The following is a 27,986-nucleotide window of genomic DNA, read 5'->3' as shown; positions in this document are numbered from 1 at the left end:
AGCAAAAAGGGTAATTAAAATTAGTTAACAATAATTATTATAAAAAAAACCAAAATATTCGGGCAAGAAAGAGCAGAAAATTCTGATAGATTCCCTCCCCTACTTGACAGTTGTGTCGCCCCCATCTTTCTCTCTCTTCTTCTTCTCTCACATCACAAATTCTTCTTTCTTCTCTTTCTCTCTCCTCCGAAGATCGGAGTTCGTCTTCAATGGCGTCGCTCCTTGAATCTGGATGGCAGGTTAGTTCTCTCTTTCCACAACATTTTCTGATATTTTTAAGCTTAATTTTCATGTTATTATTTGATGATATTTGATTAATCTCAATGTTCTCGAGTTTTCCGCATTATTGAAACTGGAATTTGTTTGATTTTGTATTGCGATTAGATTAGGTCAAATGTTTAAAGCATTACAATTTGATTGATATTAGTTTGATGATTGTATTAATCTGCGAAAATAATGTTAGCGAATGCGAATTGAACTTTTTTGCTTTAGATTTTATGTTGATGATTTATATTCATTGTATTACATGCAAGATCATCTTGTTGTTGGAAGAAAATCTAATTTATGAGGATTGTTTTGGTGTATAGATTAGCGTAGGTTTTTAGAGAGTACACAAACTATAACAATGGCTATTACTCCGTATCTTCCAATCCAGGAATGCAGGGATATTTGTCGTAGGGAGACTTGTGGTAGAAATTATATTTTGAATCGAATATTCATCAGTTGGCTTATTGTATCATAGGTTTAGATTTATGGAGCTTCGTCGATGATCTTGTTTATGCAATGATAAGTGTATTAAGTATAGGTTGATTGGAAAAAGAATGGAGCAGTAGCCTTATTAAGTTTGGATTATATATGAACTTAAATACAGTATTTTTAAGGTGATGTAATCTCAGCTTAAGGATATGTTTGTGATATTTTGACCAAGTTTTGAGGAGCAAATTAATGGATAAGATATGTTTGAGGAAGATGATTAAGCATATTGAAAGGAGGCTGAGAACTTTAAGAGTGTCAAAGATAGCAAGGATGGCATCACTGTCTTGGTTAGCTGCTTGTGATGAGTGCTCTATTAGGGTGATAGCCTGATAGGGTTTTATGGTGTTTGGTTGTTTTTGAATGGAATGGTGTTTAAAGGAAGATGAGTAAGCATAATCAAAGGATGTTCAGGAATTGAGGAGTGTCGTACATAGCAAAGTAAGGCTAATTGTTTGCTCTTCCCTTTATTAAAGAACCTTTCTAGTAAGATTTTTGCTGAATTTCATCATGTGCTAATACCTCTGCTGTGATAAGCATTAGTAAAATGCAGAGCAACGATTCCAATGCTGTCATGAACATAGTTTCTGGTAAGGTCCAGATCAATGTTTTCTCATGATTTCCTGTACTATTTACCTCATCAGATACTGCTGCAAACACTATTATATTCCTCTCTTCTCACAAAGCATATGCTGCTTTAACCTGGATTTGTCCCAATATGCCAGTTCTCTTGGATAGTTTTTAAAGCTGCTTGTGCTACTCCTTTTGTTTAGAACTCCAATAAGCTAGACTTTGCCATAATCTGTCCACTTCTGCACCTTGCTCCATAATTCTGTCGTAAGCATTGTGCTTTTGTTTTAGTGATGTAACACCCCCCCCCCCCCGCGGCTCTGACTGTCCATTTTACTTTGGTTTGTCCCATATTATCCTCCTCTTTGGCTATGTAATTTATCAAATAATATGGACACTATGGGACAGAGGGAATAGTCTCTGACATAAGATGACTTAGAAATTATTTTGTGAAGATGTTTCATTTTCTTTCACTTATAAAGTCTCTGTATTACATGCTGGTTTAGCATTTTCTTTGTTTTGCGGTGCCTTCATCTATTTTTTTTATTCAATAATATAATTTTTTATTTATTTGACCTATCTTCCTGATATTGCAGTATCTGGTAACTCATTTCAGCGACTTTCAATTGGCTTGCGTTGGTAGCTTCATTCTTCATGAGAGTGTCTTCTTCTTATCAGGACTTCCTTTTATATTCCTTGAGAGGGGAGGATACCTTAGCAAATACAAGATACAGGTTTCAAAATTTCCTTTTATTGTTTATGTGTAACGGGAATGTTTGGCTTGAAAAAGGTTTTTCGTGTCAATTTTATAAATTTGCTGGTTATTATATACTCATAATTTCAGTTTTAGTAATGTTGTGAGTTTTTTGTTTTATTGATTACTTTTAGATTGAATCATTTCCATGTCCAATCAGTTTATGAGAATGCTTGGACATTCATATGTGTCATGTAAATTGTTATCTCGCTTATCTGCCTTAAGACCCACTACAACTTTAGGTTTTATGTAACAATGACGAGTTATTAAAATTTGTAATGTCGCCAACTTCCTGCATGAAAGATGTATAAGTGACTGGGATTTATATTTCCCAAGTAATATAACTCAAACACTATTGGAAAAGAAAGGATATATTGATAGTGTTGAATAGGGAATTGAGCTCATAGCTTGATCGATTTAAGAGGTATATCTCCAATTGCTGTTGACTTAGACTTGATCCCAGCTCATGTAGCCTGTAGCATATGTTTAATTTTATGAGTATTTTGGTGGGCCGTTAATCTGCAAATTGTGGTCAATTGCAGGCTAAAAATAACCCTCCTGAGGCTCAACAGAAATGTATAACACGGCTATTGTTGTATCATTTTTGTGTCAATCTGCCGGTGATGCTCTTGTCGTATCCTGTCTTTAGAGCTATGGGGATGCGAAGTAGTCTACCTCTGCCTTCCTGGTATCTTCAGGTTCTTTATGTACTGTAGCCTGTGTTATTTAATCATCATGCTAACTACAGTCATACTTTTGTTTTGGATAACTTGTGTGTCCATGTCATGCAATCTTTAGAGCTACTTTGCCACATTATTTTGCAGGAAAGAAGTGGTGCCTCAGATAATATTTTACTTCATCCTTGAAGATTTTGTGTTTTACTGGGGACACAGGATATTGCATACAAAGTGGCTATACCAGCATGTTCATAGTGTCCATCATGAGTGAGTCAGATTTGAAGGCTTATGTGCTTATTTTTATGCTACTGCTTGTCTGGAATGTTGAGTTTTATATTTTGATACGCAGGTATGCTACGCCATTTGGACTGACTTCTGAATATGCTCATCCAGCTGAGATATTATTCCTTGGCTTTGCAACAATTGTTGGACCTGCCATCACAGGTCCCCATTTGTTTACTCTTTGGTTGTGGATGGTGCTTAGAGTGCTTGAGACCGTTGAGGCCCATTGTGGTTATCACTTTCCTTGGAGCCCATCAAACTTTTTCCCTTTATATGGAGGGTGAGCCTATGAGTTAACTTCTTAATGTAAATCACCTCAAATAGTTTGTATGTATCATGTCATGTGATTTTATTTTTCCTTCTCTTGCAGTTCTGATTTTCATGACTACCATCATCGCTTGTTGTATACAAAGTCTGGAAACTACTCATCGACATTTATGTACATGGACTGGTGAGCATGTGTCTTTTTAGTTTCCTATGGGTTGGTAGTTTTTTAGTAGAGAGCAAAGAAAATGGACTCTAGATCATCAGCCAAGGATGCTTCAGATTAATTCTTAATGGATTGGAAAATATCAGGCGTAAATCCCACTCTTTAATATCTGCTCTTTTGCTTTACTAATCCTTGAGTCTTCATTTGAATATAATTGGTTGCTTTTTGTATGAATTTGTTATCTCCCATTGGAGTTTTTTTTAGTTCACAATGGGAGTATATCGGCTCAGTGTTAATTGCTTTTTGTGTAAGGTTGATTTCCCTTTTATTCTAAGATATATGAGATACCCATTGGTGCAGGATTTTTGGCACTGACAGAGGTTACAGAACATTGAAGGCGCTTAAGACTGTTGATGTTGATGGCAAGAAAATGTAAGAAACTGAAAGAGTTAAATTTTGGTGCCATTCTCTCATTCTGTGCAGGGAATGGATTACAGTCAGTCTTAGTCAATTTCTTTCCCATTCCTTTGTTCTATGTCGTGTGTAGTGACCCCAAGGTGTTCTATTCCTTTGATCTATGTCATATGTAGTGACCGCAGCCTCTGTCATGTGTTTAATTACTTTTTGGTTTGAGGTGTGTTGGCGGTTAGAACGCTTTGTTTCTTCTATTTCTTCAATGAAAGATTTTTTTTTTTTTTTTTTTTAGTTGTGTTATTTTGTTGCTTTTTGATTCTGTTGATGTTCTTTGTATCACATAATCAGCCGCTTCTTTAGTACAATATCATGAATAAATTTCTACTTACTCCGTAGAACTCTGCCTGTAATTTTTTAGGCATTACAAGACATCCCATTCAATATACTGTAATTATCTTCTATTTTCATGAATATCTATATGATGATGTATAATTCATCAATAATAATGATTAACTTATCACATCGGAACGGAACTTGTAGAATATCCTATTTTAAGGTTCCAGGCTGAAACTCAGACGCATACTGTCTTCAAAAAGCACTATAAACTGCGTAAAATACATTTATTACATTTATTGTTGTCCGTATGAAGCATAGATTATATAATTTTACTAGTAGCATTTAAGTTGATATATAGTGCTTAGTTTATATGTCCTATGATCAGTTAGAATGCTTCTAGTAATATAATCTATTTAGAGCAGTCAATTCAAGTAAACGGGTTAGGTTTAGGTCGGGTAAGAGTGGGTCGGGTCAATTCGGATTAATTCCATAACCTAGCGGGTGAGGTTTGGGATGGGTCATGCTTGAGTCGGGTCACGTCGGGTCATGCTTGAGTCGGGTCACGTCGGGTCATACTTCTTATCGGGTTTGGGTCGGGTTAATAACAGGTCGGGTTACATTCGGGTCGGGTGAATAATAGGTCAGGTTTAATTCAGGTTTTCACGGGTTAAAACGGGTTAGGCTAATTCTCAGGTTCAAGCCGGGTTCGATTCAAGTCAATAATTTGCGGGTTATAATCAGGTTGGGTCATTTTCAAGTCGGGTCATTTTCGGGTTTAAGTCAATAATTTGCGGGTTATAATCAGGTTGGTTCATTTCCAAGTCGTGTTATGTTAAAGTCAATAATTTGCAGGTTACACCGTTACAATCAGGTCGGGTCATTTCCAAGTCAGGTCATATTCGGGTTCAACAAACTATAAATAAATAATTATCATTTTTATCAAGCTAATTATTTCCTTTGACTATAATAGATATGGCAATATACTAGGGAACTATAGTTTATAATTTAGGAAGATAATTATTTACTTTGACCATACAACAAATTTATACTATATTTTACTCTTAAATTTGAGGATGATGCTCCTTTCTTTTTTCTGGCCTGGACCGACTTGGTCTACCTAGACAAAATGCTTTGATCAACAGTAATAAGGTGGTCTAAATTGCATTTAAGGTTATTCGAAATCGTGTCAGGAACAATTTGGGTTGAATTTAGGTTGGGTCAATAACAAGCCGTGTTGATTTCGAGTCGCGTTAGTAAAAGATCGGGTTGGATTTTTGGGTCGGGTAAGTAATAGGTCTGGTAAAATTCGGGTCGGGTCAATAACGAGTCGGGTTGAATTTGGGTCAGGTCAATAACAAGTCGAGTTGATTTCGGGTTGGGTTTGTAATAGGTTGGGTTAAATTCAGGTCGGGTTAGGAACGAGTCGGGTTGAATTCAGGTCTAGTTAGTAACAAGTCGGGTTAAATTCGGGTTTTGACGGGTCAAAACGGGTTAGGGTCAATTTCGAATCAAGTTGGGTTCGGTGCAAGTTAATTAAATTGGCCGTTGCAAACCGGTAAATCGGTGTAAGTTGTAAATCGAAAAAAAAAAAATTAGCAAATTGGATGGTTCAACACACCCTATTGGACTCTCGTAGGGTATAAGGGAACATGGTAAAGATTTCGGCAATTTTTATTTCCGTGTGAAAAAAGTCAAAAAATTCCAAAATTGAAGGCAAATCCACGCTTTTTGAGATATTTTGGAGGTTTCGGGGCCCGATGTCGAAAAGTCTTGAAATTCTATGGGATACATCTCGGGGTCATATAATACCGTTTGGAACCATATATGATCATTATTTGTTGTCATAAATGTTCGTGGTAAGCTTGAATTGATGAAATCGGTGCAATTTGTAAATCGGTAAATTGGTCGTTTAAAGGCAAAGTGGATGGTTCCACCCACCCAATTGGACACCTTGACGGTATTAGGGACCATGGTAAAAATTTCGGCAATTTTTATTTCCGAGCGAAAAAAAGTCAAAAATTTTCAAAATTGAAGGCTAATATACACACTTTTTGATAAATTTCAGTGGTTTCGGGACCCGGTGTACTAAAGTCTTGATATTTTAGGGGATACATCTTGGGGTCATATAATTTCGTTTGGAAACATATATAATCATTATATGTTGTCATAAATGTTCGTAGTAGGCTTGAGTTAAAGAAATTCGTGCAAGTTGTAAACCGATATATTGGCCGTTTAAAGGCAAATTGGATGATTCCACTAACCCAATTGAACTCACGGAGGGTATTAGGGACCATGGTAAACATTTCAGCAATTTTTATTATTGGGCGAAAAAAAGTCAAAAAATTCCAAAATTGAAGACTAATATCCATGCTTTTTGAGAAATTTTGAAGGTTTGTGTACCCGGTGTCGAATAGTTTTGAAATTTTAGGGGATACATCTCGGGCTCATAAAATGTCATTTGGAACCATATATGATCATTATTTGTTGTCATAAATGTTTGTGGTGGGGTTGAGTTTATGAAATCGGTGCAAGTTGTAAATCGGTAAATTGCTCGTTTAAAGGCAAATTGGATAGTGTCACCCACCCAATGGGGCTCCCGAACGGTATTAGGGACCATGGTAAACATTTAGGCAATTTTGATTTCCGGGCGAAAAAAAAAGTCAAATTTTTTTTTAAAAAGGAAGGCTAATATCCACGCTTTTCCAGAAATTTTGGAAGATTCGAAACCCGGTGTCGAAAAGTCTTGAAATTTTAGAGAATACATCTCGGGGTCATATAATGCCATTTGGAACCATATATGATCACAATTTGTTGTCATAAATGTTCGTGGTAGGCTTGAGTTAATGAAATCGGTGCAAGTTGTAAACCAGTAAATTGATCGTTTAAAGGCAAATTGGATGGTTCTACCAAGCCAATTGGACTCTTAGAGGGTATTAGGGATCTTGGTAAATATTTCGGCAACATATATTTCCGGGCGAAAAAAGTCAAAAAATTCCTAAATTAAAGACTAATATCCATGTTTTTTGAGAATTTTTGGAGGTTTCTAAGCCCGGTGTCGAAAAGACTTGAAATTTTAGGGGATACATATCGGGGTCATAAAATGTTGTTTGGAGCCATATATGATCATTATTTGTTGTCATAAATGTTCGTGGTGGTGTTGAGTTTATGAAATCGGTGCAAATTGTAAACTGGTAAATTGGTCGTTTAAAGGCAAATTGGATAGTTCCATTCACCCAATGGGACTCCCGAACGATATAAGGGACCATGGTAAACACGGCAATTTTTATTTTCGGGCGAAAAGTAGTCAAAATTTTCAAAAATGAAGGCTAATATCCACGCATTTTTGAGAAATTTTGGAGGATTCGTGGCCCGGTGTCGAAAAGTTTTGAAATTTTAGGGGATACATCTCAGGTTCATGTAATGCCATTTGGAACCATATATGTGTACAATTTGTTGTCATAAATGTTCGTGGTAGACTTGAGTTAATGAAATCGGTGCAAGTTGTAAACCGGTAAATTGATAGTTTAAAGGCAAATTGGATGGTTCTACCTAGCCAATTGGACTCCCAGAGGGTATTAGGGACCGTGGTAAACATTTCGGCAACTTATAATTTCGGGTAGAGCTGTCAATTCGGGTAAATGGGTCGGGTTTGGGTCGGTAAGAGTGGGTCGGGTCAATTCGGATTAATTCCATAACCTATGCGGTACGGGTTTAGGTTGGGTCATGCTTGAGTCGGGTCATACTTCTTATCGGGTTTGGGTCGGGTTTAGGTCAAGTTTATAACATGTCGGGTTACATTCGGGTTAGGTGAACAATAGGTCGGGTTTAATTCTAGTTAAAACGGGTTAGGATAATTCTCGGGTTCAAGTCGGGTTCGGTTCAAGTCATTAATTTGTGGGTTAGAATCAAGTCGGGTAATTCTCGGGTTTCAGCTGGGTTCGGTTCAAGTCATTAATTTGTGGGTTAGGATCAAGTCGGGTAATTCTCGGGTTTCAGTCGGGTTCGGTTCTAGTCAATAATTTGCGGGTTATAATCAGGTCGGGTCATTTTCAAGTCGGGTCATTCTCGATCGGGTTCAAGTCGGGTTCGGTTTAACTCAATAATTTGCGGGTTATAATCAGGTTGGGTCATTTCCAAGTCGGGTCATTCTCGAATTCAAGTCGGGTTATGTTCAAGTCAATAATTTTCATGTTGCAATCAGGTTGGGTCATTTCCAAGTCGGGTCATATTCGTTTTCAACTAATTATAAATTGATAATTATCATTTATCAAGCTAATTATTTCCTTTGACTATAATAGATATGGCAATATATTAGGGAATTATAGTATATAATTTAGGAAGATAATAATCTCTTTTGACCATACAACAAATATATACTATATTTAACTCTTAAATTTGAAGATGATGCTCCTTTCTTTTGCTGGCCTGGACCGACTTGGTCTCCCTAGCTAGACAAATGCTTTGATCAACAATAATAAGGTGGTCTAAATTGCATTTAAGGTGATTTGAGTTGAATTTAGGTCGGGTCAATAACAAGTCGTGTTGATTTCGAGTCGGGTTAGTAATAGATCGGGTTGAATTTTTGGATCGGGTTAGTAATAGCCTGGTAAAATTTGGGTCGGATTGGGTCAATAACAAGTCAGCTTGAATATGGGTCATGTTAATAACAAGTCGGGTTGATTTCGAGTTGGATTTGTAACTGGTTGGGTTAAATTCAGGTCTGGTTAGTAACAAGTCGGGTTAAATTCGGGTTTTGACGGGTTAAAACGGATTTGGGTCAATTTCGATTTAAGTCGGGTTCGGTTCAGGTCAATAATTTATGGGCTACATTCGGATCGGGTCATCTCCAGATTAGTTCATGTTCGGGTCTCACATGCTCGGGTCAACTCGGGTTTAGGGTTGGTTTCAGGTCGGGTCAGGTCGGGTTTGGGTCACCATTTTTTCGGGTTCAGATGGGTCGGTTAATAATCGGGTTTGAATCGATATTTAGGATCGGGTCAACTTTTGACAGCTCTAAATCTATTGGAGAGAAACATTTCAAAAGATATCAAGAATTGAAAGAAGAAAGACAGCCAAAGTTCAGGAATCGTTAAATCAATTGGTATAATGCAAATTCTAAGATTCAACATCCGGAGAATTCCGCTATCTCCATTGGACTTGACACAGGACAGAAATCTTCTGACACATTGAGGCAAGACGATCCTCAAAAACAATATTCGGCAATCTAAACTACTCCTATCTGTAGTCGTTCCCTACCAAATCGAGGTGGGAGTCAACATTCATGATTTATCCAAAATCTCAGATGGAAGTCAATAAGTTAACACCTCTAAGAAAATTTCTTTTGGGGGAGGGCTCTCCAGCCGATATCTTGCCGATAAAACCCTTCCGGCCAGTTAATTTTCTCAATAGCTTGATAGGCTCTATCCCTTGCCTCTTGAAGGTCATCCCCCTTGGCTGTAATTCCAAGAACCCTTCCCCCGACAGCAACCAAATTGCCTTCAGAATCTAATGCGGTTCCTGCATGAAATACTTTGACAGAAGGAGCAGCCTTTTCTGCTTCTTCTATATTACTAATAACAGTTCCCTTCTTATAGCTTCCAGGGTAACCATTGCTAGCCATGACTACAACCATTGCAGAACCAGGCGACCATTTTAAGGATACTCCTGTTAGCTTACCTCTACAAGCAGCAAGAAGAACTTGTGCCAGATCCGACTCCAAACGCATCATCAAAACCTGTCATATATACATGGAATTTGTAGAGAAAGGTTACAAACTTCAGCTTTGAAAGACTAATTGGCATTGTTTTTATATAGAAGGCATTTTTTAAAGTTGTGTTACAAACTTCAGCTATGAGAGACTAATTAGCATTGTATTTAATAAGTGTTACAAACTTCAATTTTCCAAAGAGTAAAGAACAGCCCCATCTTTCATAATAAGAATATTTCCATGCAAAATATTCCCATCACTACACACATCAAGTGATTGAGTAGTTTAAGAATTACTACTGTTCTTATGGAAATAGACACCGTAACTTTTTTGAAGACTATTAGTCTGTTGGGTCAATTTGCAGCTATGAAAAAACTTTCATGTTGACAAATTATTCAGCCAAACCCAAAGCCCCAAGGAGATCATTTTCAAGTATTAAGGAACCGTAATCTAAGAATAGTTGTTAATGCACGTAAAATGCATACCAGAAATATAACAAATTGAAAAACGAATTGATAAGAGTATTCACCTGGCATTCAGGGTCTCCAAACCGGACATTGTACTCAATAAGCTTAGGAAGTCCAGATTTCTTTTCAATCATAAGCCCAGCATACAAGACCCCAACAAACTTGCAACCTTCTTCTGCCATCCCTTTGACAGTGGGAAGAACTATAGAATCCATCACCAAAGCCTGAAGTTCTTTTGTCAACACAGGTGCAGGCGAGTATGCACCCATCCCACCTGTGTTAGGCCCTGTATCACCATTTCCAACACGTTTATGGTCTTGAGCAGACTCTAGAGGAATAGCATTCTCACCATCCACCACTGCGAAAAAGGATGCTTCTTCTCCTTCCAGAAATTCCTCAACGATGACACGATTACCTGCAGAACCAAAAGTGCCATTTACAAGCATCGAATCGACAGCTTCGTAAGCCTCGTGCAGCGACATAGCTACAATAACTCCTTTTCCAGCAGCTAACCCATCAGCCTTAATGACAATAGGTGCTCCTTGCTCTTTGATATATTGTTTGGCAGCAGTTGGATCGGCAAATGTTTGATACTGCAGCAAGTCATCCAAAAATATATGACTAAGAAAATACAAATCACACACAGATAAACCCCTGCAAAATAAAAAGAAAATAACAATTTATTATAGTTAGAGTTGTCAAAAGTTGACTCGACCCGAAATATCGACTCAAACCCGAATATTAACCGACCCATCTGAACCCGAAAAAATAGTGACCCGAAACCTGACCTGAAACCAACCCTAGACCCGAGTTGACCCGAGTATGTGAGACCCAAACCCGAACATGAACTGACTTGGAGATAACCCAACCCGAATGAAACCCGTAAATTACTGACCTAAACCCGTTTTAACCCGTCAAAACTCAAATATAACCCGACTTAATACTAACCTGACCTGAATTCAACCCGACCCATTCCAAACCCGACCCGAATTAAACCCAACCCGAAATCAACCCGACTTGTTATTGACCTGACCCAAATTCAACCCAACTTGTTATTGACCTGACCCGAATTTTACCAGACCTATTACTAACCTGATCCAAAAACTCAACCCAATCTGTTTCTAACCCGACTCGAAATCAACACGACTTGTTATTGACCCGACCTAAATTCAACCCAAATTGTTCCCGACACGATTTCAAATCACCTTAAATGAAATTTAGACCACCTTATTATTGTTCATCAAAGCATTTTGTCTAGGGAGATCAAGTCGGTCCAGCCAGCAAAAGAAAGAAGCATCATCCTCAAATTTAAGAGTTAAATATAGTGTATATATATGTTGTATGGTCAAAGGAGATAATTATCTTCCTAAAGAATAGACTATAGTTCCCTAGTATATTGTCATATATATTATAGTCAAAGAAAATAATTAGCTTGATAAAAATGATGATTATCTATTTATAATTAGTTGAACCCGAATATGACCTGACTTGGAAATAACCCGACCTGAATCACCTAATTATAACCTGCATATTATTGACTTGAACATAACCCGATTTGAATCCGAGAATGACCCGACTTAGAAATGACCCGACTTTGAAATAACCCGACTTAGAAATAACCCGCAAATTATTGACTTGAACCGAAGCCGACTTGAACCCGAGAATGACCCGACTTGAAAATGACCCGACATGATTATAATCCGCAAATTATTGACTTGAACCGAACCCGAATCAAACCCGAGAATGACCCGACCTGATTCGAACCCGCAAATTATTGACTTGAACCGAACCCAACTCGAACCCGAGAATTACCCTAACTCGTGAAAACCGGAATTAAACCCAACCTATTGTTCACCCGACCCGAATGTAACCCGACCAGTAATTAGCCCGACCTAAATCTAACCCGAACCTGATAAGAATTATGACCCGATGAGACACGACTCAAGCATGACACAACCAAAACCCGACACGCATAAGTTATGGAATTAATCCGAATTGACCTGACTTGAGTTGAATCGTCCCCCTCTTACAGACCCAAACCTGACTCGTTTACCCAAATTGACAGCTCTATCCGAAACCTCAAAATTTTCTCAAAAAGCGTGGATATTAGCCTTCAATTTTGGAATTTTTTAACCTTTTTTCACCCGAAAATAAAAATTGCCGAAATGTTTACCATGGTCTCTAATATCCTCCGGGAGTCCAATTGGCTAGGTCGAACAATCCAATTTGCCTTTAAACGACCAATTTACCGGTTTACAACTTGCACCAATATCATTAACTCAAGCTTACCAAGAACATATATGACAACATACAATGATCATATATGGATCCAAAAGGCATTATATGACCCCGAGATGTATCCCCTAAAATCAGAATGCTTTTCGACACCAGTACCCGAAACACTCAAAATTTCTTAAAAAACATGGATATTAGCCTTCATTTTTGGAATATTTTGACTTTTTTTAGCCCAGATATAATAATTGTCGAAATGTTTATCATGGTCCCTAATACCCTCCAAGAGTGGGTGGAACCATCCAATTTGCCTTTAAACAACCAATTTACCGGTTTACAAATTGCACCGATATCATTAACTCAAGTCTACCACGAACATTTATAGCAACAAATAATGATCATATATGGTTCCAAACAGCATTATATGACCCCGAGATGTATCCCCTACAAATCCAAGACTTTTCGACACCGAGCCCCGAAACGTCAAAAAATTTCAAAAAGTATGGATATTAGCCTTCAATTTTGAAATTTTTTGATTTTTTTTTCGCCCGAGAAAAAAAAATAGCCGAAATGTTTACCATGACCCCTATTACCCTCCGGGGATCCAATTAGGTGGGTGGAACCATCCAATTTGACATTAAACGACCAAATTACCGGTTTACAAATTCCACCGATTTCATTAATTCAAGCCTACCACGAACATTTATGACAACAAATAACGATCATATATAGTTCCAAACGACATTATATGACCCCGAGATATATCCCCTTGAATTTCAAGACTTTTCGACACCGGGCTCCGAGTCCTCCAAAATTTCTTAAAAAGCGTGGATATTAGCTTTCAATTTTGAAATTTTTGACTTTTTTTTTCGCTCGTATATAAAAATTACTGAAATGTTAACCATGGTCCCTAATACCGTCCGAGAGTACCATTGGGTGGGTGGAACCATCTAATTTGCCTTTAAACAACCAATTTACCGGTTTACAACTTGCACCGATATCATTAACTCAAGCCTACCACGAACATTTATAGCAACAAATAATGATCATAAATGGTTCCAAACAGCATTATATGACCCCAAAATGTATCCCCTACAATTTCAAGACTTTTTGACACCGAGCCTCGAAATCTCAAAAAATTTCAAAAAGTGTGGATATTAGCCTTCAATTTTGAAATTTTTTGATTTTTTTTCGCACGGAAAAAAAAATTGCCGAAATGTTTACCATGGCCTCTAATACCCTCTGGGAGTCCAATTAGTTGGGTGGAACCATCCAATTTGCCTTTAAACGACCAAATTACCGGTTTACAACTTGCACCGATTTCATTAATTCAAGCCTACCACGAACAATTATAACAACAAATAATGATCATATATGGTTCTAAACGGCATTATATGACCTCGAGATGTATCACATAAAATTTCAAGACTTTTCGACACCGGGCCTCGAAACCTCAAAATTTCTCATAAACCGTGGATATCTTCAATTTTGAAATTATTTTGACTATTTTTCGCGCGTAAATAAAAATATCCGAAATGTTTACCATGGTCCCTAAAACCCTCCGGGAGTCCAATTGGGTGTGAAGAACCATGCAATTCGCCTTTAAATGACCAAATTACCGGTTTACAACTTGCACCGATTTCATTAATTCAAGCTTATCAAGAACATTTATGACAACATACAATGATAATATATGGATCCAAAAGGCATTATATGATCCCAAGATGAATCCCCTAAAATTTCAATGTTTTTCGTCACCGGGCCCCTAAACACTCAAAATTTCTCAAAAAGCGTGGTTATTAGCCTTCAATTTTGGAATTTTTTGAATTTTTTTTGCCAGATATAAAAATGGCCGAATGTTTACCATGGTCCCTAATACTCTCCGAGAGTCTAATTGGGTGGGTGGAACCATCCCATTTGCGTTTAAACGAATAAATTACCGATTTAAAACTTGCACCGATTTCATTAATTCAAGCCTAGCACGAACATTGATAACAATAAATAATGATCATATATGGTTCCAAACGGCATTATATAACCCCGAGATGTATTCCATAAATTTCAAGATTTTTCGACACCGGGCCCCGAATCCTCCAAAATTTCTTAAAAAGCGTGAATATTTAGTCTTCAATTTTGAAATTTTTGACTTTTTTTCACCCGCAAATAAAAATTACTGAAATGTTTACCGTGGTCCCTAATACCGTCCGGGAGTCCCATTAGGTGGGTGGAACCCTCCCATTTGCCTTTAAACAACCAATTTACCAGTTTACAACTTGCACCGATATCATTAACTAAATCCTACCACGAACATTTATGACAACAAATAATGATCATATATGGTTTCAAACGGCATTATATGACCGCGAGATGTATCCCTTAGAATTTCAAGACTTTTCAATACCGGGTCCTATAACCTTAAACCTCTAAAATTTCTCAAAAAACGTGGATATTAGCCTTCAATTTTGGAATTTTTTTTTACTTTTTTTTGCGCGGAAATAAAAATTGCCGAAATGTTTACCATGGTCCCTAATATCGTCAAAGAATCTCATTGGGTGGGTGGAACAAACCAATTTGCCTTTAAACAACCAATTACCGGTTTACAACTTGCACCGATATCATTAACTCAAACCTACCACGATCATTTATGACAACAAATAATGATCATATATGGTTCCAAACAGCATTATATGATCCCAAGATGTATCCCCTACAATTTAAAGACTTCTTGACACCAGGCCCCAAAACCTCTAAAATTTTAAAAAAGCGTGGGATATAAGTCTTTAATTTTGAAATTTTTTGATTTTTTTTAAAAATTTGTCGAAATGTTTACCATGGTCCCTAATACTATCCGGGAGTCAATTTGGGTTCATCCAATTTGCCTTTAAACGACCAATTTACCGGTTTGCAAACTCCACCGATATCATTAACTCAAACCTACCACGAACATTTATAACAACAAATAATGATCATATATGGTTCCAAGTAGTATTATATGACCCCGAGATGTATCTCCAACAATTTCAAGACTTTTCGACACCGAGTCCCGAAACCTCCAAAATTTCTCAAAAAACGTGGATATTAACCTTTAATTTTGGAATTTTTTGACTTTTTTTTGCCCGAATATAAAAATTGCCGGAATGTTTACCACGGTCCGTAATACCTTCCAGAAGTCCAATTGGGTAGGTGGAACCATCCAATTTGCCTTTAAACGACCAAATTACCGGTTTACAACTTACACCGATTTCATAAATTGAAGCCTACCACCAACGTTTATGACAACTAATAATGATCATATATGATTTCAAACGGCATTATATGACCCCGAGATGTATCCCCTAGAATTTCAAGACTTTTCGACACCAGGCCCCAAATACTCCAAAATTTCTTAAAAAGCGTGGATATTAGTCTTCAATTTTGAAAATTTTGACTTTTTTTTTCTGCCCGGAAATAAAAATTGGCGAAATGTTTACCATGGTCCCTAATACCGTACGGGCGTTCCATTGGGTGGGTGGAACCATCCAATTTGCCTTTAAACAACCAATTTACCGGTTTACAACTTACACCGATATTATTAACTCAAGCCTACCACGAACATTTATGACAACAAATAATGATCATATATGGTTCCAAACAGCATTATATGACCTCGAGATGTATCTCCTACAATTTCAAGACTTTTCGACACCGGCCCTGAAACCTCTAAAATTTTCAAAAACGTGGATATTAGCCTTTAATTTTTAAATTTTTTTATTTTTTTTCGCCCGGAAATAAAAATTGCCGAAATGTTTACCATGGTCCCTAATAACCTCTGGGAGTCCAATTGGGTGGATGGAACCATCCAATTTGCCTTTAAACGACCAAATTACCGGTTTACAACTTGCACCGATTTCATTAATTCAACCCTACCACGAACATTTATAACAACAAATAATGATCATATATGGTTCCAAACGGCATTATATGACCTCGAGATGTATCCCTTACAATTTAAAGACTTTTCGACACCAAGCCCCGAAAACTCCAAAATCTCAAAAACCCTACCACGAACATTTATAACAACAAATAATGATCATATATGGTTCCAAACGGCATTATATGACCTCGACATGTATCCCTTACAATTTAAAGACTTTTCGACACCAAGCCCCCGAAAACTCCAAAATCTCAAAAACGTGGATATTAGTCTTCAATTTTAGAAGTTTTTTGACTTTTTTTTTGCCCGGAAATAAAAATTATCGAAATATTTACCATGGTTCCTAATACCCCTTCGGGAGTCCAATTGGGTGTGTGGAACCATTCAATTTGCTTTTAAACGGCCAATTTACCGGTTTACAACTTGCACCGATTTACCGGTTTACAACGGCCAATTTAATTAACTTGGACCTAACTCGGCTTGAACCGAAATTGACCTAAACCTGTTTTAACCTGTCTAAACCCGAATTTAACCTGACTTGTTACGAACCTGACTTGAATTCATCCCGACCCGTTCCTAACCCGACCTAAATTTAACCTAACCTGTTACAAACCCGACTCGAAATCAACCCGACTTGTTATTGACCTGACCCCCGACTTGTTATTGACCCGATCCGAATTTTACCATACCTGTTACTTACCCAACCCAAATATTCAACCCGATCAGTTACTAACACAACTTGTTATTGACCCGACATAAATTCAACCCAAATTGTTCTTGACCCAATTTCAAATCACCTTAAATGCAATTTAGACCACTTTTTATTGTTGATCAAAGCATTTGTCTTGGGAGACCAAGTCGGTCCAGGCAGCAAAACGATGGAGCATCATCTTCAAATTTAAGAGTTAAATATAGTATATATTTGTTGTATGGTCAAAGGAGATAATTATCTTCCTAAATTATAGACTATAATTCGCGAGTATATTGCCATATATATTATAGTCAAAGGAAATAATTAGCTTGATAAAAATAATAATTATCTATTTATAGTTATTTGAACCCGAATATGACCTGACTTGGAAATGACCCGACGTGATTGTAACCTGCAAATTATTGACTTGAACATAACACGACTTGAATCCGAGAATGACCCGACTTGGAAATAACCCTATTTGATTATAACCCGCAAATTATTGACTTGAACCGAATTCAACTTGAACCCGAGAATTACCCTAACGCGTATTAACCCGAGAAAATCCTAAATAAACCCGACGTATTGTTCACCTGATCCAAATTTAACCCGGCCTGTTATTAACCAGACCCAAACCTAATAAGAAGTATGACCCGACGTGACCCGACTCAAGCATGACCCAACCCAAACCCGACCTGCATAGGTTATGGAATTAATCTGAATTGACCCGACCCGAGTTGACCCGACCCACTCAAATCTGACCCGTTTACCCGAATTGACAGCTCTATTAAGAGCACTAACTTATCAATATACAGCCTACTATACTTCTTCGAGCTTAACTCTTTGAGACATGACAATTTATGCCTAGCACCCATTACTGACCTACGCAGTTTGAAAAAACGAATTTATCACGAAAAAGTCGAAAATTTTTATTTTCAGTAAGCAACTGAAGTGCTCATTCATAAGAAACATTCGTTTTAAGATTTCATTAGTCATGAAACACTAGTGCAAAGGTCTCATACATGACCAAAAGTCCATGACACTACATTGTCCTAGAATGGGTAATTTCTAGCATTGTCATCTCATACTGATGGATTTACTAATTCATACAAAGTATATGGTAAGAACTTTTATCAAGACTAAAAAAAGGAGTTAACTATCAACTCATCGACCCAGATGAGACCAGCAAAGTTCATAGAATATCACAGTGAATTTGAAAGAAAAACATGACTGACCTTGGCAGTGGGAATGTTGTATTTGTAGCACAAGCTCTTCATAAAATCCTTGGAACCCTCTAATGCAGCAGCCTCAGATGAAGGGCCAAAGGTTGGGATACCAGCTTTGACAAGGTCATTTGCAAGGCCAGAAACAAGGGGTGCCTCTGGTCCCACCACAACTAATCCAATTGCCTGTTTTTGGCAGAAAGAGATGACAGCTGAACTGTCGGAGGAGTCAACATCTGAAAGGCAAATAGCATCCCCTGATTTCGAAATCCCAATGTTCCCAGGTGTACAAAAGACTGCGCTACATGATGGTGATCGTTGCAAGGCATGGCAAAGTGCATGCTCTCTTCCACCTCCTCCAATTACCAGCACATTCACCTTCTCCTCTACAATACCAATTAAAAAATCAGCAGGAGACAATATATGCAGTAATAATAGTGGAAGATAAGCTCAATATTAATGCACATCTATAAAAAAAATAAATAAATAAAAAAATAAAAAAATAAAAAAATAAAAAAAAAAACAATGTATGTAGTAGTAACACATAACAATGGAAGATTAGCTCAATAAGATTGCAAAAAAACATCCATGCATGAATTATATTGATAGAATTAAATCAAAAACTCTTATATTAAGATAGGAAAAATGCCTGCAAAACATTACATACTTCACTAAAAGCAATAACAGTGATACTAAATATAGAACATATGCATACCTCTTCACATTCCTAATGTCAACAGAACTCTACATGGCAAAATATTAAGCACTAGCTCACTACCAAAGTTGAACCTTGAACAAAACAAAACACTAAGCACTACAACAGCATTGATAGCCCTAAAAACCAGCACAATCACCATTAGCACAAGACAATTATGAGTAACTCAATGCTTCCTAAAATTTAACTTTTACTAATTAGGTCACCATTTCTTTGTCCTCTTACAGTATGAAGAAAAAGAACAAAAAACTCGACCTTCCACCCATCAACCAATCTCGCAAGTGATACCAATTATAACAATTTAATCCTAATTTTAAAAGCAATAGCATCACAAAGCAAATACATCCACTTCCCAAATACATGACAAAAGTCAGTTCAATTACATAATACAGCTAAGATAATCACAATAAAGCTTGTAAAGACAATATACCTGCACTCATCTCTCCATTAGCTAAGCAAGTAACCACAAATGGATGCAACCCACCAGCTTTCTTTGAACCCGTCATCGAAAAATCAAACCCATATACCTTATCATCTACTAAACCAAAGTGACCATTTCTACCATTATCAATAATCATATTGGAATTGAAACTAAATCTCTTCCCCATTGAAGATACTGATGAATTTGGTAGTCCAAAGGTTGCCTTAAATGGATTAGGCTTCATCTTTTGGCTAAACAACATAATCTTAGACCCTGAAATTTGATTCCACGAGTAAGAGCTACCACTATAAGTGGCAATACCGTAAATTTGAGATGCCCATGAGACCATTTTCGTCAACAATCCTTAACCTGAGAAAATTGGGGAAATTAACAATTTTTCACTCGAATTGCAGCAATGCCAGCATATTATCCAGAAACCCTACTAAAAAGAACTTAATTGTTTCAAACCCACATACTAAAACTAACTAAAATCGACCAAATTCGAAAAAACAGCTTTCAATTATTTTTACGAGTTAATTATACAAATAGGCCCTCAATTGTTAGGTACTCAATTTTTTTGAGAAATTGAAACTAGATGATGAAAAAAAGAATTAAAATTTTACCTCAGAAACTGCTTTAATGGAGAAAGTTGAGTGGCGCTTCAATGGAGAATGTTGGGTGCGCTTCAATGGAATTTGGCCGGAATCTTTCACACTCTCTCTTTTTTCTTTTTCTCTTTTTTTCTAAGGGATGAGTAATTTTTTTATTTCTTGAAAGCCAAAATGGTGCTTTATTTTATTGGACTGAGCCCAACAATCTACGAGTATATCATGAGCCGCATGAAATGTATTGGTTTCAATCATTTTGCAATTCAACCCAAAATCTTACATATAGTTTCAAACTCTTTTTTGAAAGCATATATAATTTCAAACTTTATTAATGATTATATGAAGTATATTACTAGTAGATGAATAGATCAACTTCTTTGTTCAACTATCCAAAATAAGTTCAAATATCAATAATGGTTAATAAAAGTTACCTAAGTTTATTATATAATTACTAATTAACGTAAGTTCTAATATGTTTAGATACGTTTAAATTAGCTCTAATAAATTCATTTAGACAAAAACACATCACTACATCAGGTACCTGTAAAAAAAATATCAGGTTATAAAATGCACTCTTAACGTCTTCATATAAATTATTATTAGTTACATTCGTCAACAACCATACCTAACAAAAGTCATCAAAAATTTTCCTATGTCTCAATTTCTCTTTCCAAAAATTTTGAAGCTTTCAAGTTTCAATGTATGGTCCAATGGTAGAAGTTTTTGTTTTGATTAGAATTTTGGTAAGCTAAAAGGGTCTATTAGCCAAATAATTCTTGGAAGCTTGATTAAGCAAATGATTATGGTCTAGACTTTCTAATTAAGGCTACATACATCTTACCCACCATATGAAAATCAGTTCTATTTTCTGCAATTGATATATACTTTTCATTTTTCACCCTTATTATTCAAAATTTTAAGGGCCCATTATAGATCTTTGAATTGACATTTACACCATACGTAATAATTCTTTCTTCTTCCTCCTCAAAAATAATAAATGTCGCAATTTATGTATTATTTTCTTACAGTATGAACTAGCTTAGGCAAATTAGATTCATAAACAACATTTGTGCAACTGTAGGTGCTTGCTCCAAAATAAAAGAAAGCGAAGACCTACATGCGTATTTTACTTGTATTACGTATTCACATTCTGTATGAAATTACATATACTGTACGGAGTACAAAATACTCCGTATTCTCTTTTTTTTTTTTTTTTTTTTTTTTTTTGAAGTATAGCAACTAATATTAAATTTTAGGATAGCGCGTTTAACAAATTAAAAAAACTTTATGATTAATATGTATTTGTTTGAGAATGTAACACAAGAACTCGATGATTCTACATTTCAATTCTTACATTATTGTTTTTAATAGAGGTAATTAAGGGCTTGTTCACATTTATTGAACTGAACTGAACTGATTGGAGCTAAAATGAACTTATTGGAGTTGAACTGAACTGAAATTAAGTAAATGTGAACATGCCTAAGCATGTGAAAGACTAGTGGAGTAGTGGGTAACAGATTAAAATGTTTGGGATTTGTTTGAGAATATAACACAAGAACCCGATCATTATATTTTTCTTACATAATTTTTTAATTTTTTTTAAAGAATAAGATTTAAGCATGTGAAACGAATTAAAAAAAAAAAAAAAACTTTATGATCGGGATTTGTTTGAGAATATAATACAAGAACTCGTTATAATTTTTGTTTAAAGTTAAGCATGTGAAAATCTAGTGCATAAGTCAAAGTGTGATAGTGGGAGAACGAAAAAAAAGTAAAAGATTTGTTTGATTTTCTTCACATGGAATAAGGTGTTCGTTCTAACCAAATTCAATAAAGTTTGATATGTATTCTTTAGCCTGATCTAATATACTAATTTAAATAAGCTTTGATTGTGTGCTAAGATAATATGCAAAATATAGATATATAGTCTAAACAAAAATTAAAAGTTAAGCTATGAATACTTTTAATATAATTTGATGTGATCCAGAATTGACTAGAGTTAGGACCTGTTCTGTTCAGTTTCATTTTAGTTCAGTTTAGTTAAGCTCTAATCAGTTTAGCTGTTTTCAGTAAATTGAAACAGGCTGGTCCTAAGTTTTAGAGAATGTCAGAATGGTTCCTATAATAGTTAAAGTTGATGAATTTTGATATTGAAATTAATTATGAAGGGATCACACTAAAAAAATACTCCACTTGATTATCTCCTTTACTATTATAGATCATGATAAACCCTTCAATCTTTCAACTCAAATAATTAAGAAAGAGGCTTACACACTCTCATAGGCTCATAGCTTGAAGCCTATGTTGGAGAATTGAAACTCTAGATTAGAACAGTACAATATCAAAAAAAATATACTATGTATAAATAAATATAAATCTAAAAATAGAGGATTAATTAAATTAATTTACTTCAAATGCAGGAAATCTATAAACAGTAGATATAGTTATATATTCTTGATCTTAAATTGGTGGTTACGAAATCATTTCAAATTAAAGCATAACTATAATAGCTAGGGATATTATTTTAGAAGAGGAATACTACCAGAAGTTGATGATGTGACTAATTATTTTACTCGTAATATTATGCTATGGTAGGTATTCAATTACATAATTAATTAAACAATATATCTTTAGTCTTATGATTATAGGCCTAAGCAGACAATTAATCAACTATGATTAAGATGTTTTAAATCACTCAATATAACTGCTACTATCAAGTGACGCGTGTAGCAAAGTTTGGTAGTTTCCTTAAGCTTGTTTGCCACCTGGAGACATACTATTCAGGCGTTACAGCCCCACCAAACCCATAATAATACTTCTATGCTAATATAATATGGAGTAATACGAAACCAAACGAGGACATAAGAGATAAAGGGACTATTACTTGGTTAGTCCCTCCATCTCCCCCCTCCCCCGATGTTTGGGGTTTGATCCTCATTCTTGTGATACGGTGACTGTGTAAGAAAAATCCTCATATCTTATCGTTTATTAAAACAAAAAAGAATACAAGTAACGAAATGTTAGACTTTTTTCGAAACTCCAACAATGAAGAAAAGAAACGTTGTATTTGAAAACTCTTCCTCTCAAATATTGATCAGTATGAACAATACAAGTAATAACTCATTGATTGAGCTTACAAAATGGTTATTTTCTCACTCTTAACGTCGTTAATTTAAGATAACTCGCGTATGAATATCAAAGATGTTTCAAATGGATTCTGAATAATTAGCATAGCCGTATATACATATGTATGTAACCATAATCAAAGATGGAGGGAGTATAATAAAAGTATGATTTCCATACAAACTACAAAGCTTTTTTGACGCGTGCACTCTCGTAATATTTATATAGTTTAAATTTGCACCCACAACCATTACTAGGATAGTTGTAATAATTTAAATCAACTAAATGGAAAATAAAATAAAGTTGGTTCAAACATTTGGAGGTATTTCATTCATTCATTCATTTTGGGTATTTCTTTCCCCTTACAATATGAGACCCTCCCGCCTAACCCTCTTTAATTCTTACATCTCCATCACTTCTTCTTTTTTTTTTTTTTTTTTTTTTTTTAAATTGCTCTCTCTTTTCTCTCTCGAAAAACCTTAAACAAATAAAATCGACCACTAAATTAAGGGCATTTGTGAGAGAAAAGGAGAATAAAGCTACTTAACCAAATCTCAAAAAAAAACAAATAAAGTAATTCCTTGAAAAAAAAGGAGGGGATTTTTTAACCCTCTTCCATTTCCTTCCATTTTCATTTTCTTCTAGCTACCTAATAGTATGATGATTTGTTTTCGCTGGAGGACACCCGTTACGTTGTTACTAGGCATCCTTCCTTAGATCAATCACGACAACACTTACATTATCGGTGCTGTGCCTTGCTAGAGCCAACTTCGTAAGCAGCATTGAAGCATCCGTACATGCTTTATCCGCCATTGCTTCACCAACACCAGTGATCTGTTCAACATCCGGGGTTAATGTCGCTGGTGGCACCTTGCCTCTTAAGCACATTCTTGCCACACCACACGCGGTGTCGTTTGACACTACATCCCACAGCCCATCACTTGCTAATATCAGACAGTCATCATCTACTGTTCGGTCCATTATTGTTACCTCTGGCTCACAGCTCACGTATGGCTTCAAATAGTTATCCCCTACAACACAAATGTACTGCATTCTTAGCAAACAATCAAAAATGTGGTACATGAACAATTCAACGCTCCAAAATTATTTTAAGTGAATATTATTCCTAACAAGTTAGGAAGTATAACCTTATTCCGGAGGACATCAATCAATCTAATACTAAGTACTCCGTAATATTTTTTTTCTTGACGGGAATTCCAATAAAATTAATCAATCATAATAGAAATAAAACTTATACTTTCCGGAAATAGAAAATTAAATATAATAATTATACTCTGTATTATATATTGGATATTTTAAATAGAATTATTATTACTTTGGCAGAGTTTTCATGCCTTATCATTTTTAGGGCAACTAAAAAAATTACACTAAAATATCCAATACGGAGTATTATTATAATAAAACCACTCTCACACACTCGTGTACTTCTTTCTTTGGTATTGATCTACTTTATACTTTGTGTAATCCGATTTAAACCTTGGCATTATAGGGAAATCATATCTAAATCATATCACAATAGATTTATACTATACTATGTACAAGAACCAATTTTTTTTCTTTGTTTAAAAAGTACTAATTAAAATAAAACATTAGAGATCCCCAACTATGTATAAATATGTGACTATTATTTCCTAACAAAAGAAATACATCAACCGGAACTAGAAACGGGTTATAGGGATGATACTAGCAAATTAGCAAAATCCCCCAGGCCCCTCCCCTTCCAAATTCACGAGGAAAACTTTTGATTGCCTCTCTGATCCTCGATCATGTATCACGTGAGCTAAAAAACTCTGCTCCATTTTTCAGTATTTCACTCTATTTCAAATTATTTACACCTATAATTTTCATTTTTTGGCAAAAAAAAAATAAAATAATTTATAAAAAAAAGGTGCAACAAAAATAAAAAAAACTCACCAATGGCTCTAGACATGGCGAGCACCCCAAGAACCCGAGCTCCATCCCAATATATCACCCGTCCGCCAGCTTCTTCGATCCGGTTCAACTCATCCGGTCGGTCCGGCTGTTAAAATTATTTACAATATCACGTTAATTCTTTTTCCTTTTATTTTTTTTAAACTGAAACAACGTAACCACCAAAAAAGAAAAAAACAGTAATTGATGAAAGTGACGGACCTTGTGGTCGTCGGAAAGAGGGAAGGGTTTGCCGTTACGGCAAAGAACGGCGCGAGAATCACCACAATTAGCGACGATAATTTTATCCGGCGTAACAATGGCGACGACTGCGGTGGATCCGACGGCGTCGCATTCAGGCGTCTGTAATTCACACCTACAATTACCGATTACTCCTTCATTCCACGCGATCGCTTCTTTATCCATTCTACTGAAACTTCTCTCCATTGCTAACTTCCATTCTGGTACCGCCACTAACTCCTCCTTCACTAGCTCGTGCAGTCTCTCTCTACACCTCATCGCCACCTGTCAATTCAATTAACATTATTATTTTTGTAATTTTAATAATTATTTTGTAAAAGAGAAATTAAAGTAAGGTGACGTACGTGAGAGCAGCCATGGCCGTCGTAAACGCCGAAGTAATGCAATTCCGAGGAGGAGATATCGGAATCGGAACAATTTTCTGATCGGAAAAACGAAGGATGAACAGCAATAGCATCTTCCATATCTCGACGCCTTCCACAAACAGAAGCGACGCCAAATTTCGGAACTAAATTCTCGATATTAAAAACGGAAGATTCATAAAACGACGTCGTCGAAGTTTCATCTTCTTCCTCCGACAATTTATTATTATTAGTAGTATTATCAGTACTAGAACTAATTATATCTCTAACACGATCATCAGAAACGACGCTAGTTTCAACAGCGTTAGAAGTGCATTCTCTGGAAAACGAAGACGACGCGAAATCTATCCTTTGACGCTTAGTTCCGTCGATAATATCAGAATCATCGTCGTCTGTTACAGGATTATTACTGTTGGACACTCCATCGATGAATTGAAACCGTCTGATTTCCATCCTACGTCTTCTAGCAGCTCGAGAAGAGGTGGATTCACATACGGTTGAAAGTACTGGATTGTGAGTATTCTCTCCTTCACTTAATACAACTCCGCAACAAATTTCCGCCATTGATGAAGAATTCCGATTCAATCATGGAAATTGTAAATTTGAAATTTAAAAAAACAGAAATAGAGAGAGAATTAAGAAATGATGTAGTGTTGTTTTTGTTTTTGGTGGTGGTGTAAAAAAAGTTGAGTATTTGAGTGAGAGTAGTACTGGGGTTATGTTGCGTTGTTAATCTCTCTTTCTCTCTCCTAATAGAGTGGCTGAGTGGGTACCGCTTGCTAATTTTACGTGGAAACTCAACAAGTAGTAGTAGGAGGATATTTTTTTTATTATTTTGATTTTTTAAAAATTAAAAGAAATAATAAAAATAATATTATGGTGACGGGCAGGTGACCGTAAGGTGGTGGTGAAAAGCATACGTGGCAAAGCGCGAAAAAGAGAGGGAGGGAAGATCTGAACCGTTGGATGAGTCGCTGTCTGGTAATGAAAAAACGACCACGTGTGATGGCGGGGTGGGGGTGTACTGGTAAAAAACACATAAGTGCGTGGACCAATCACAGAACAACAACGAATTCTGAAGGTGGGACCTTCCTTTTCTGACACGATTCATGTTTGTGGACCAGTTTTATGTTACATAACTCACTCGGTGTTTAACCGAGTCGGTGTGTGAGTCAGCGAGTGAACTCAGGACTCGGAAGTGGAGGGAAGTGGAGGAAATTTTAAGTTTTGCATAAGAACCGGTGTTTTGACTGTTTTCAATCAAATATAATTTGATAGCGAGAAATAGCTCAAGTGGTTAGAGCTTTTCTAATCGGTACTAGGAGATCTCGAGATCAATTCTCACTCTCCTTAACACACTCTAAACAAAAATATATATTTATGTATGTAAATAAATCAAAAGTAAATTCAGTAGGGTATTGAAGGAGTAGACCACGTGTCACTATCGTTTAATTTATGAAACATGTGGAAACTATTACACGTTGTATAATGTACTGCGGTCTGCTGCTACTACGTTCTTCTTTTCTCCATTATTTCGGAAAAATGTTGCTCTTTTTTAAATACGTGCTGTGGTAAAAAATGTTTTGTTTTATTAGTATATTACTACATGGAGTCATGGACTGTGGAAACTTGGTTGATTGAAAATATGGTATGGTTCCTCAAGTACACTACTACATACAACAAGTACGTGTACATCTATAACAATTTCAAATTTGTTGATCATTTTGGATACATTAAGGGGAAATGTGTTACGTTTGTTATTTTATTAATAGCATTGATTATAATTTTTTAGCTTAATTGTATATAATCAAATTAAATGATCAGTGATTTTGTCACAAAACTCTAACTTGAGTTAAAAGTAGAAACAAAAAATTCTATACCATAGTAAGCTGGAGTGTATCAAGATTTAATTAGTATACTTGCTCAATTTACAATCAATCTCCTCTTTCATCCGCGAAATTTATTCACTTGTCTCCACTAGCAAAAGATACTTCACTTCAACAAAGACTCTAAAAAACTTTAAGGACTAAAGAGTACTACATGGTAGATACTTCATCTGCTTTTAATTGATTACTGATATGTTGGAAAGCTTAATTATTTGATGAGTATATACAA

At 35.9% G+C, this 27,986-nt stretch overlaps 3 protein-coding genes across 3 annotated transcripts; 1 reads left to right on the top strand and 2 right to left on the bottom strand.

The window, feature by feature from the left end:
* Positions 1–71: 71 nt before the first annotated feature.
* On the top strand, positions 72–4,339 carry LOC145624590 (methylsterol monooxygenase 2-2-like). The gene is made up of 7 exons (XM_081677644.1): positions 72–239; positions 1,920–2,057; positions 2,620–2,765; positions 2,902–3,021; positions 3,104–3,316; positions 3,407–3,487; positions 3,827–4,339. The coding sequence occupies exons 1-7, from the start codon at positions 210–212 to the stop codon at positions 3,900–3,902; spliced, it is 804 nt and encodes a 267-aa protein (XP_081533770.1). The 5' UTR covers positions 72–209; the 3' UTR covers positions 3,903–4,339.
* Positions 4,340–9,325: 4,986 nt separating this feature from the next.
* Positions 9,326–20,397, bottom strand: LOC145620552 (phosphoribosylamine--glycine ligase-like). Its single transcript, XM_081675247.1, has 5 exons — positions 20,209–20,397; positions 19,595–19,954; positions 18,462–18,835; positions 10,453–10,983; positions 9,326–9,950 (listed from the first exon to the last, which is right to left on the bottom strand). Exons 2-5 carry the CDS (start codon positions 19,932–19,934, stop codon positions 9,543–9,545), a joined length of 1,653 nt encoding a protein of 550 aa, XP_081531373.1. The 5' UTR covers positions 19,935–19,954; positions 20,209–20,397; the 3' UTR covers positions 9,326–9,542.
* A 3,292-nt stretch (positions 20,398–23,689) lies between these two features.
* Positions 23,690–26,532, bottom strand: LOC145620542 (putative protein phosphatase 2C 24). The gene is made up of 4 exons (XM_081675237.1): positions 25,854–26,532; positions 25,471–25,773; positions 25,252–25,357; positions 23,690–24,347 (listed from the first exon to the last, which is right to left on the bottom strand). The coding sequence occupies exons 1-4, from the start codon at positions 26,433–26,435 to the stop codon at positions 24,016–24,018; spliced, it is 1,323 nt and encodes a 440-aa protein (XP_081531363.1). The 5' UTR covers positions 26,436–26,532; the 3' UTR covers positions 23,690–24,015.
* Positions 26,533–27,986: the final 1,454 nt, after the last annotated feature.

The sequence above is a fragment of the Chenopodium album genome, chromosome 3 (assembly GCF_948465745.1).
Source record: "Chenopodium album chromosome 3, dcCheAlbu1.1, whole genome shotgun sequence".
In the NCBI taxonomy this organism is placed as follows: domain Eukaryota; kingdom Viridiplantae; phylum Streptophyta; class Magnoliopsida; order Caryophyllales; family Amaranthaceae; genus Chenopodium; species Chenopodium album.
Note: the sequence above shows the minus strand (reverse complement) of the source record. Positions and strands in the feature narration are given on the sequence as shown.

Bases quoted from the DNA above. Each gene is read 5' to 3' on its own strand.
- LOC145620542 (XM_081675237.1), bottom strand. From the start codon at position 26,435: ATGGCGGAAATTTGTTGCGGAGTTGTATTAAGTGAAGGAGAGAATACT. The intron at 25,774-25,853 runs GTACGTCACCTT...TTGAATTGACAG, and splicing joins ACGGCCATGGCTGCTCTCAC to GTGGCGATGAGGTGTAGAGA. The intron at 24,348-25,251 runs GTGAGTTTTTTT...TTTGTGTTGTAG, and splicing joins CGCCATGTCTAGAGCCATTG to GGGATAACTATTTGAAGCCA.
- LOC145620552 (XM_081675247.1), bottom strand. From the start codon at position 19,934: ATGGTCTCATGGGCATCTCAAATTTACGGTATTGCCACTTATAGTGGT. The intron at 18,836-19,594 runs GTATATTGTCTT...TTGGTATTGTAG, and splicing joins TAATGGAGAGATGAGTGCAG to AGGAGAAGGTGAATGTGCTG. The intron at 10,984-18,461 runs GTCAGTCATGTT...GACTTGCTGCAG, and splicing joins ACAACATTCCCACTGCCAAG to TATCAAACATTTGCCGATCC.
- LOC145624590 (XM_081677644.1), top strand. From the start codon at position 210: ATGGCGTCGCTCCTTGAATCTGGATGGCAG. The intron at 3,022-3,103 runs GTGAGTCAGATT...TTTGATACGCAG, and splicing joins GTTCATAGTGTCCATCATGA to GTATGCTACGCCATTTGGAC. The intron at 3,317-3,406 runs GTGAGCCTATGA...CTTCTCTTGCAG, and splicing joins TTTTTCCCTTTATATGGAGG to TTCTGATTTTCATGACTACC.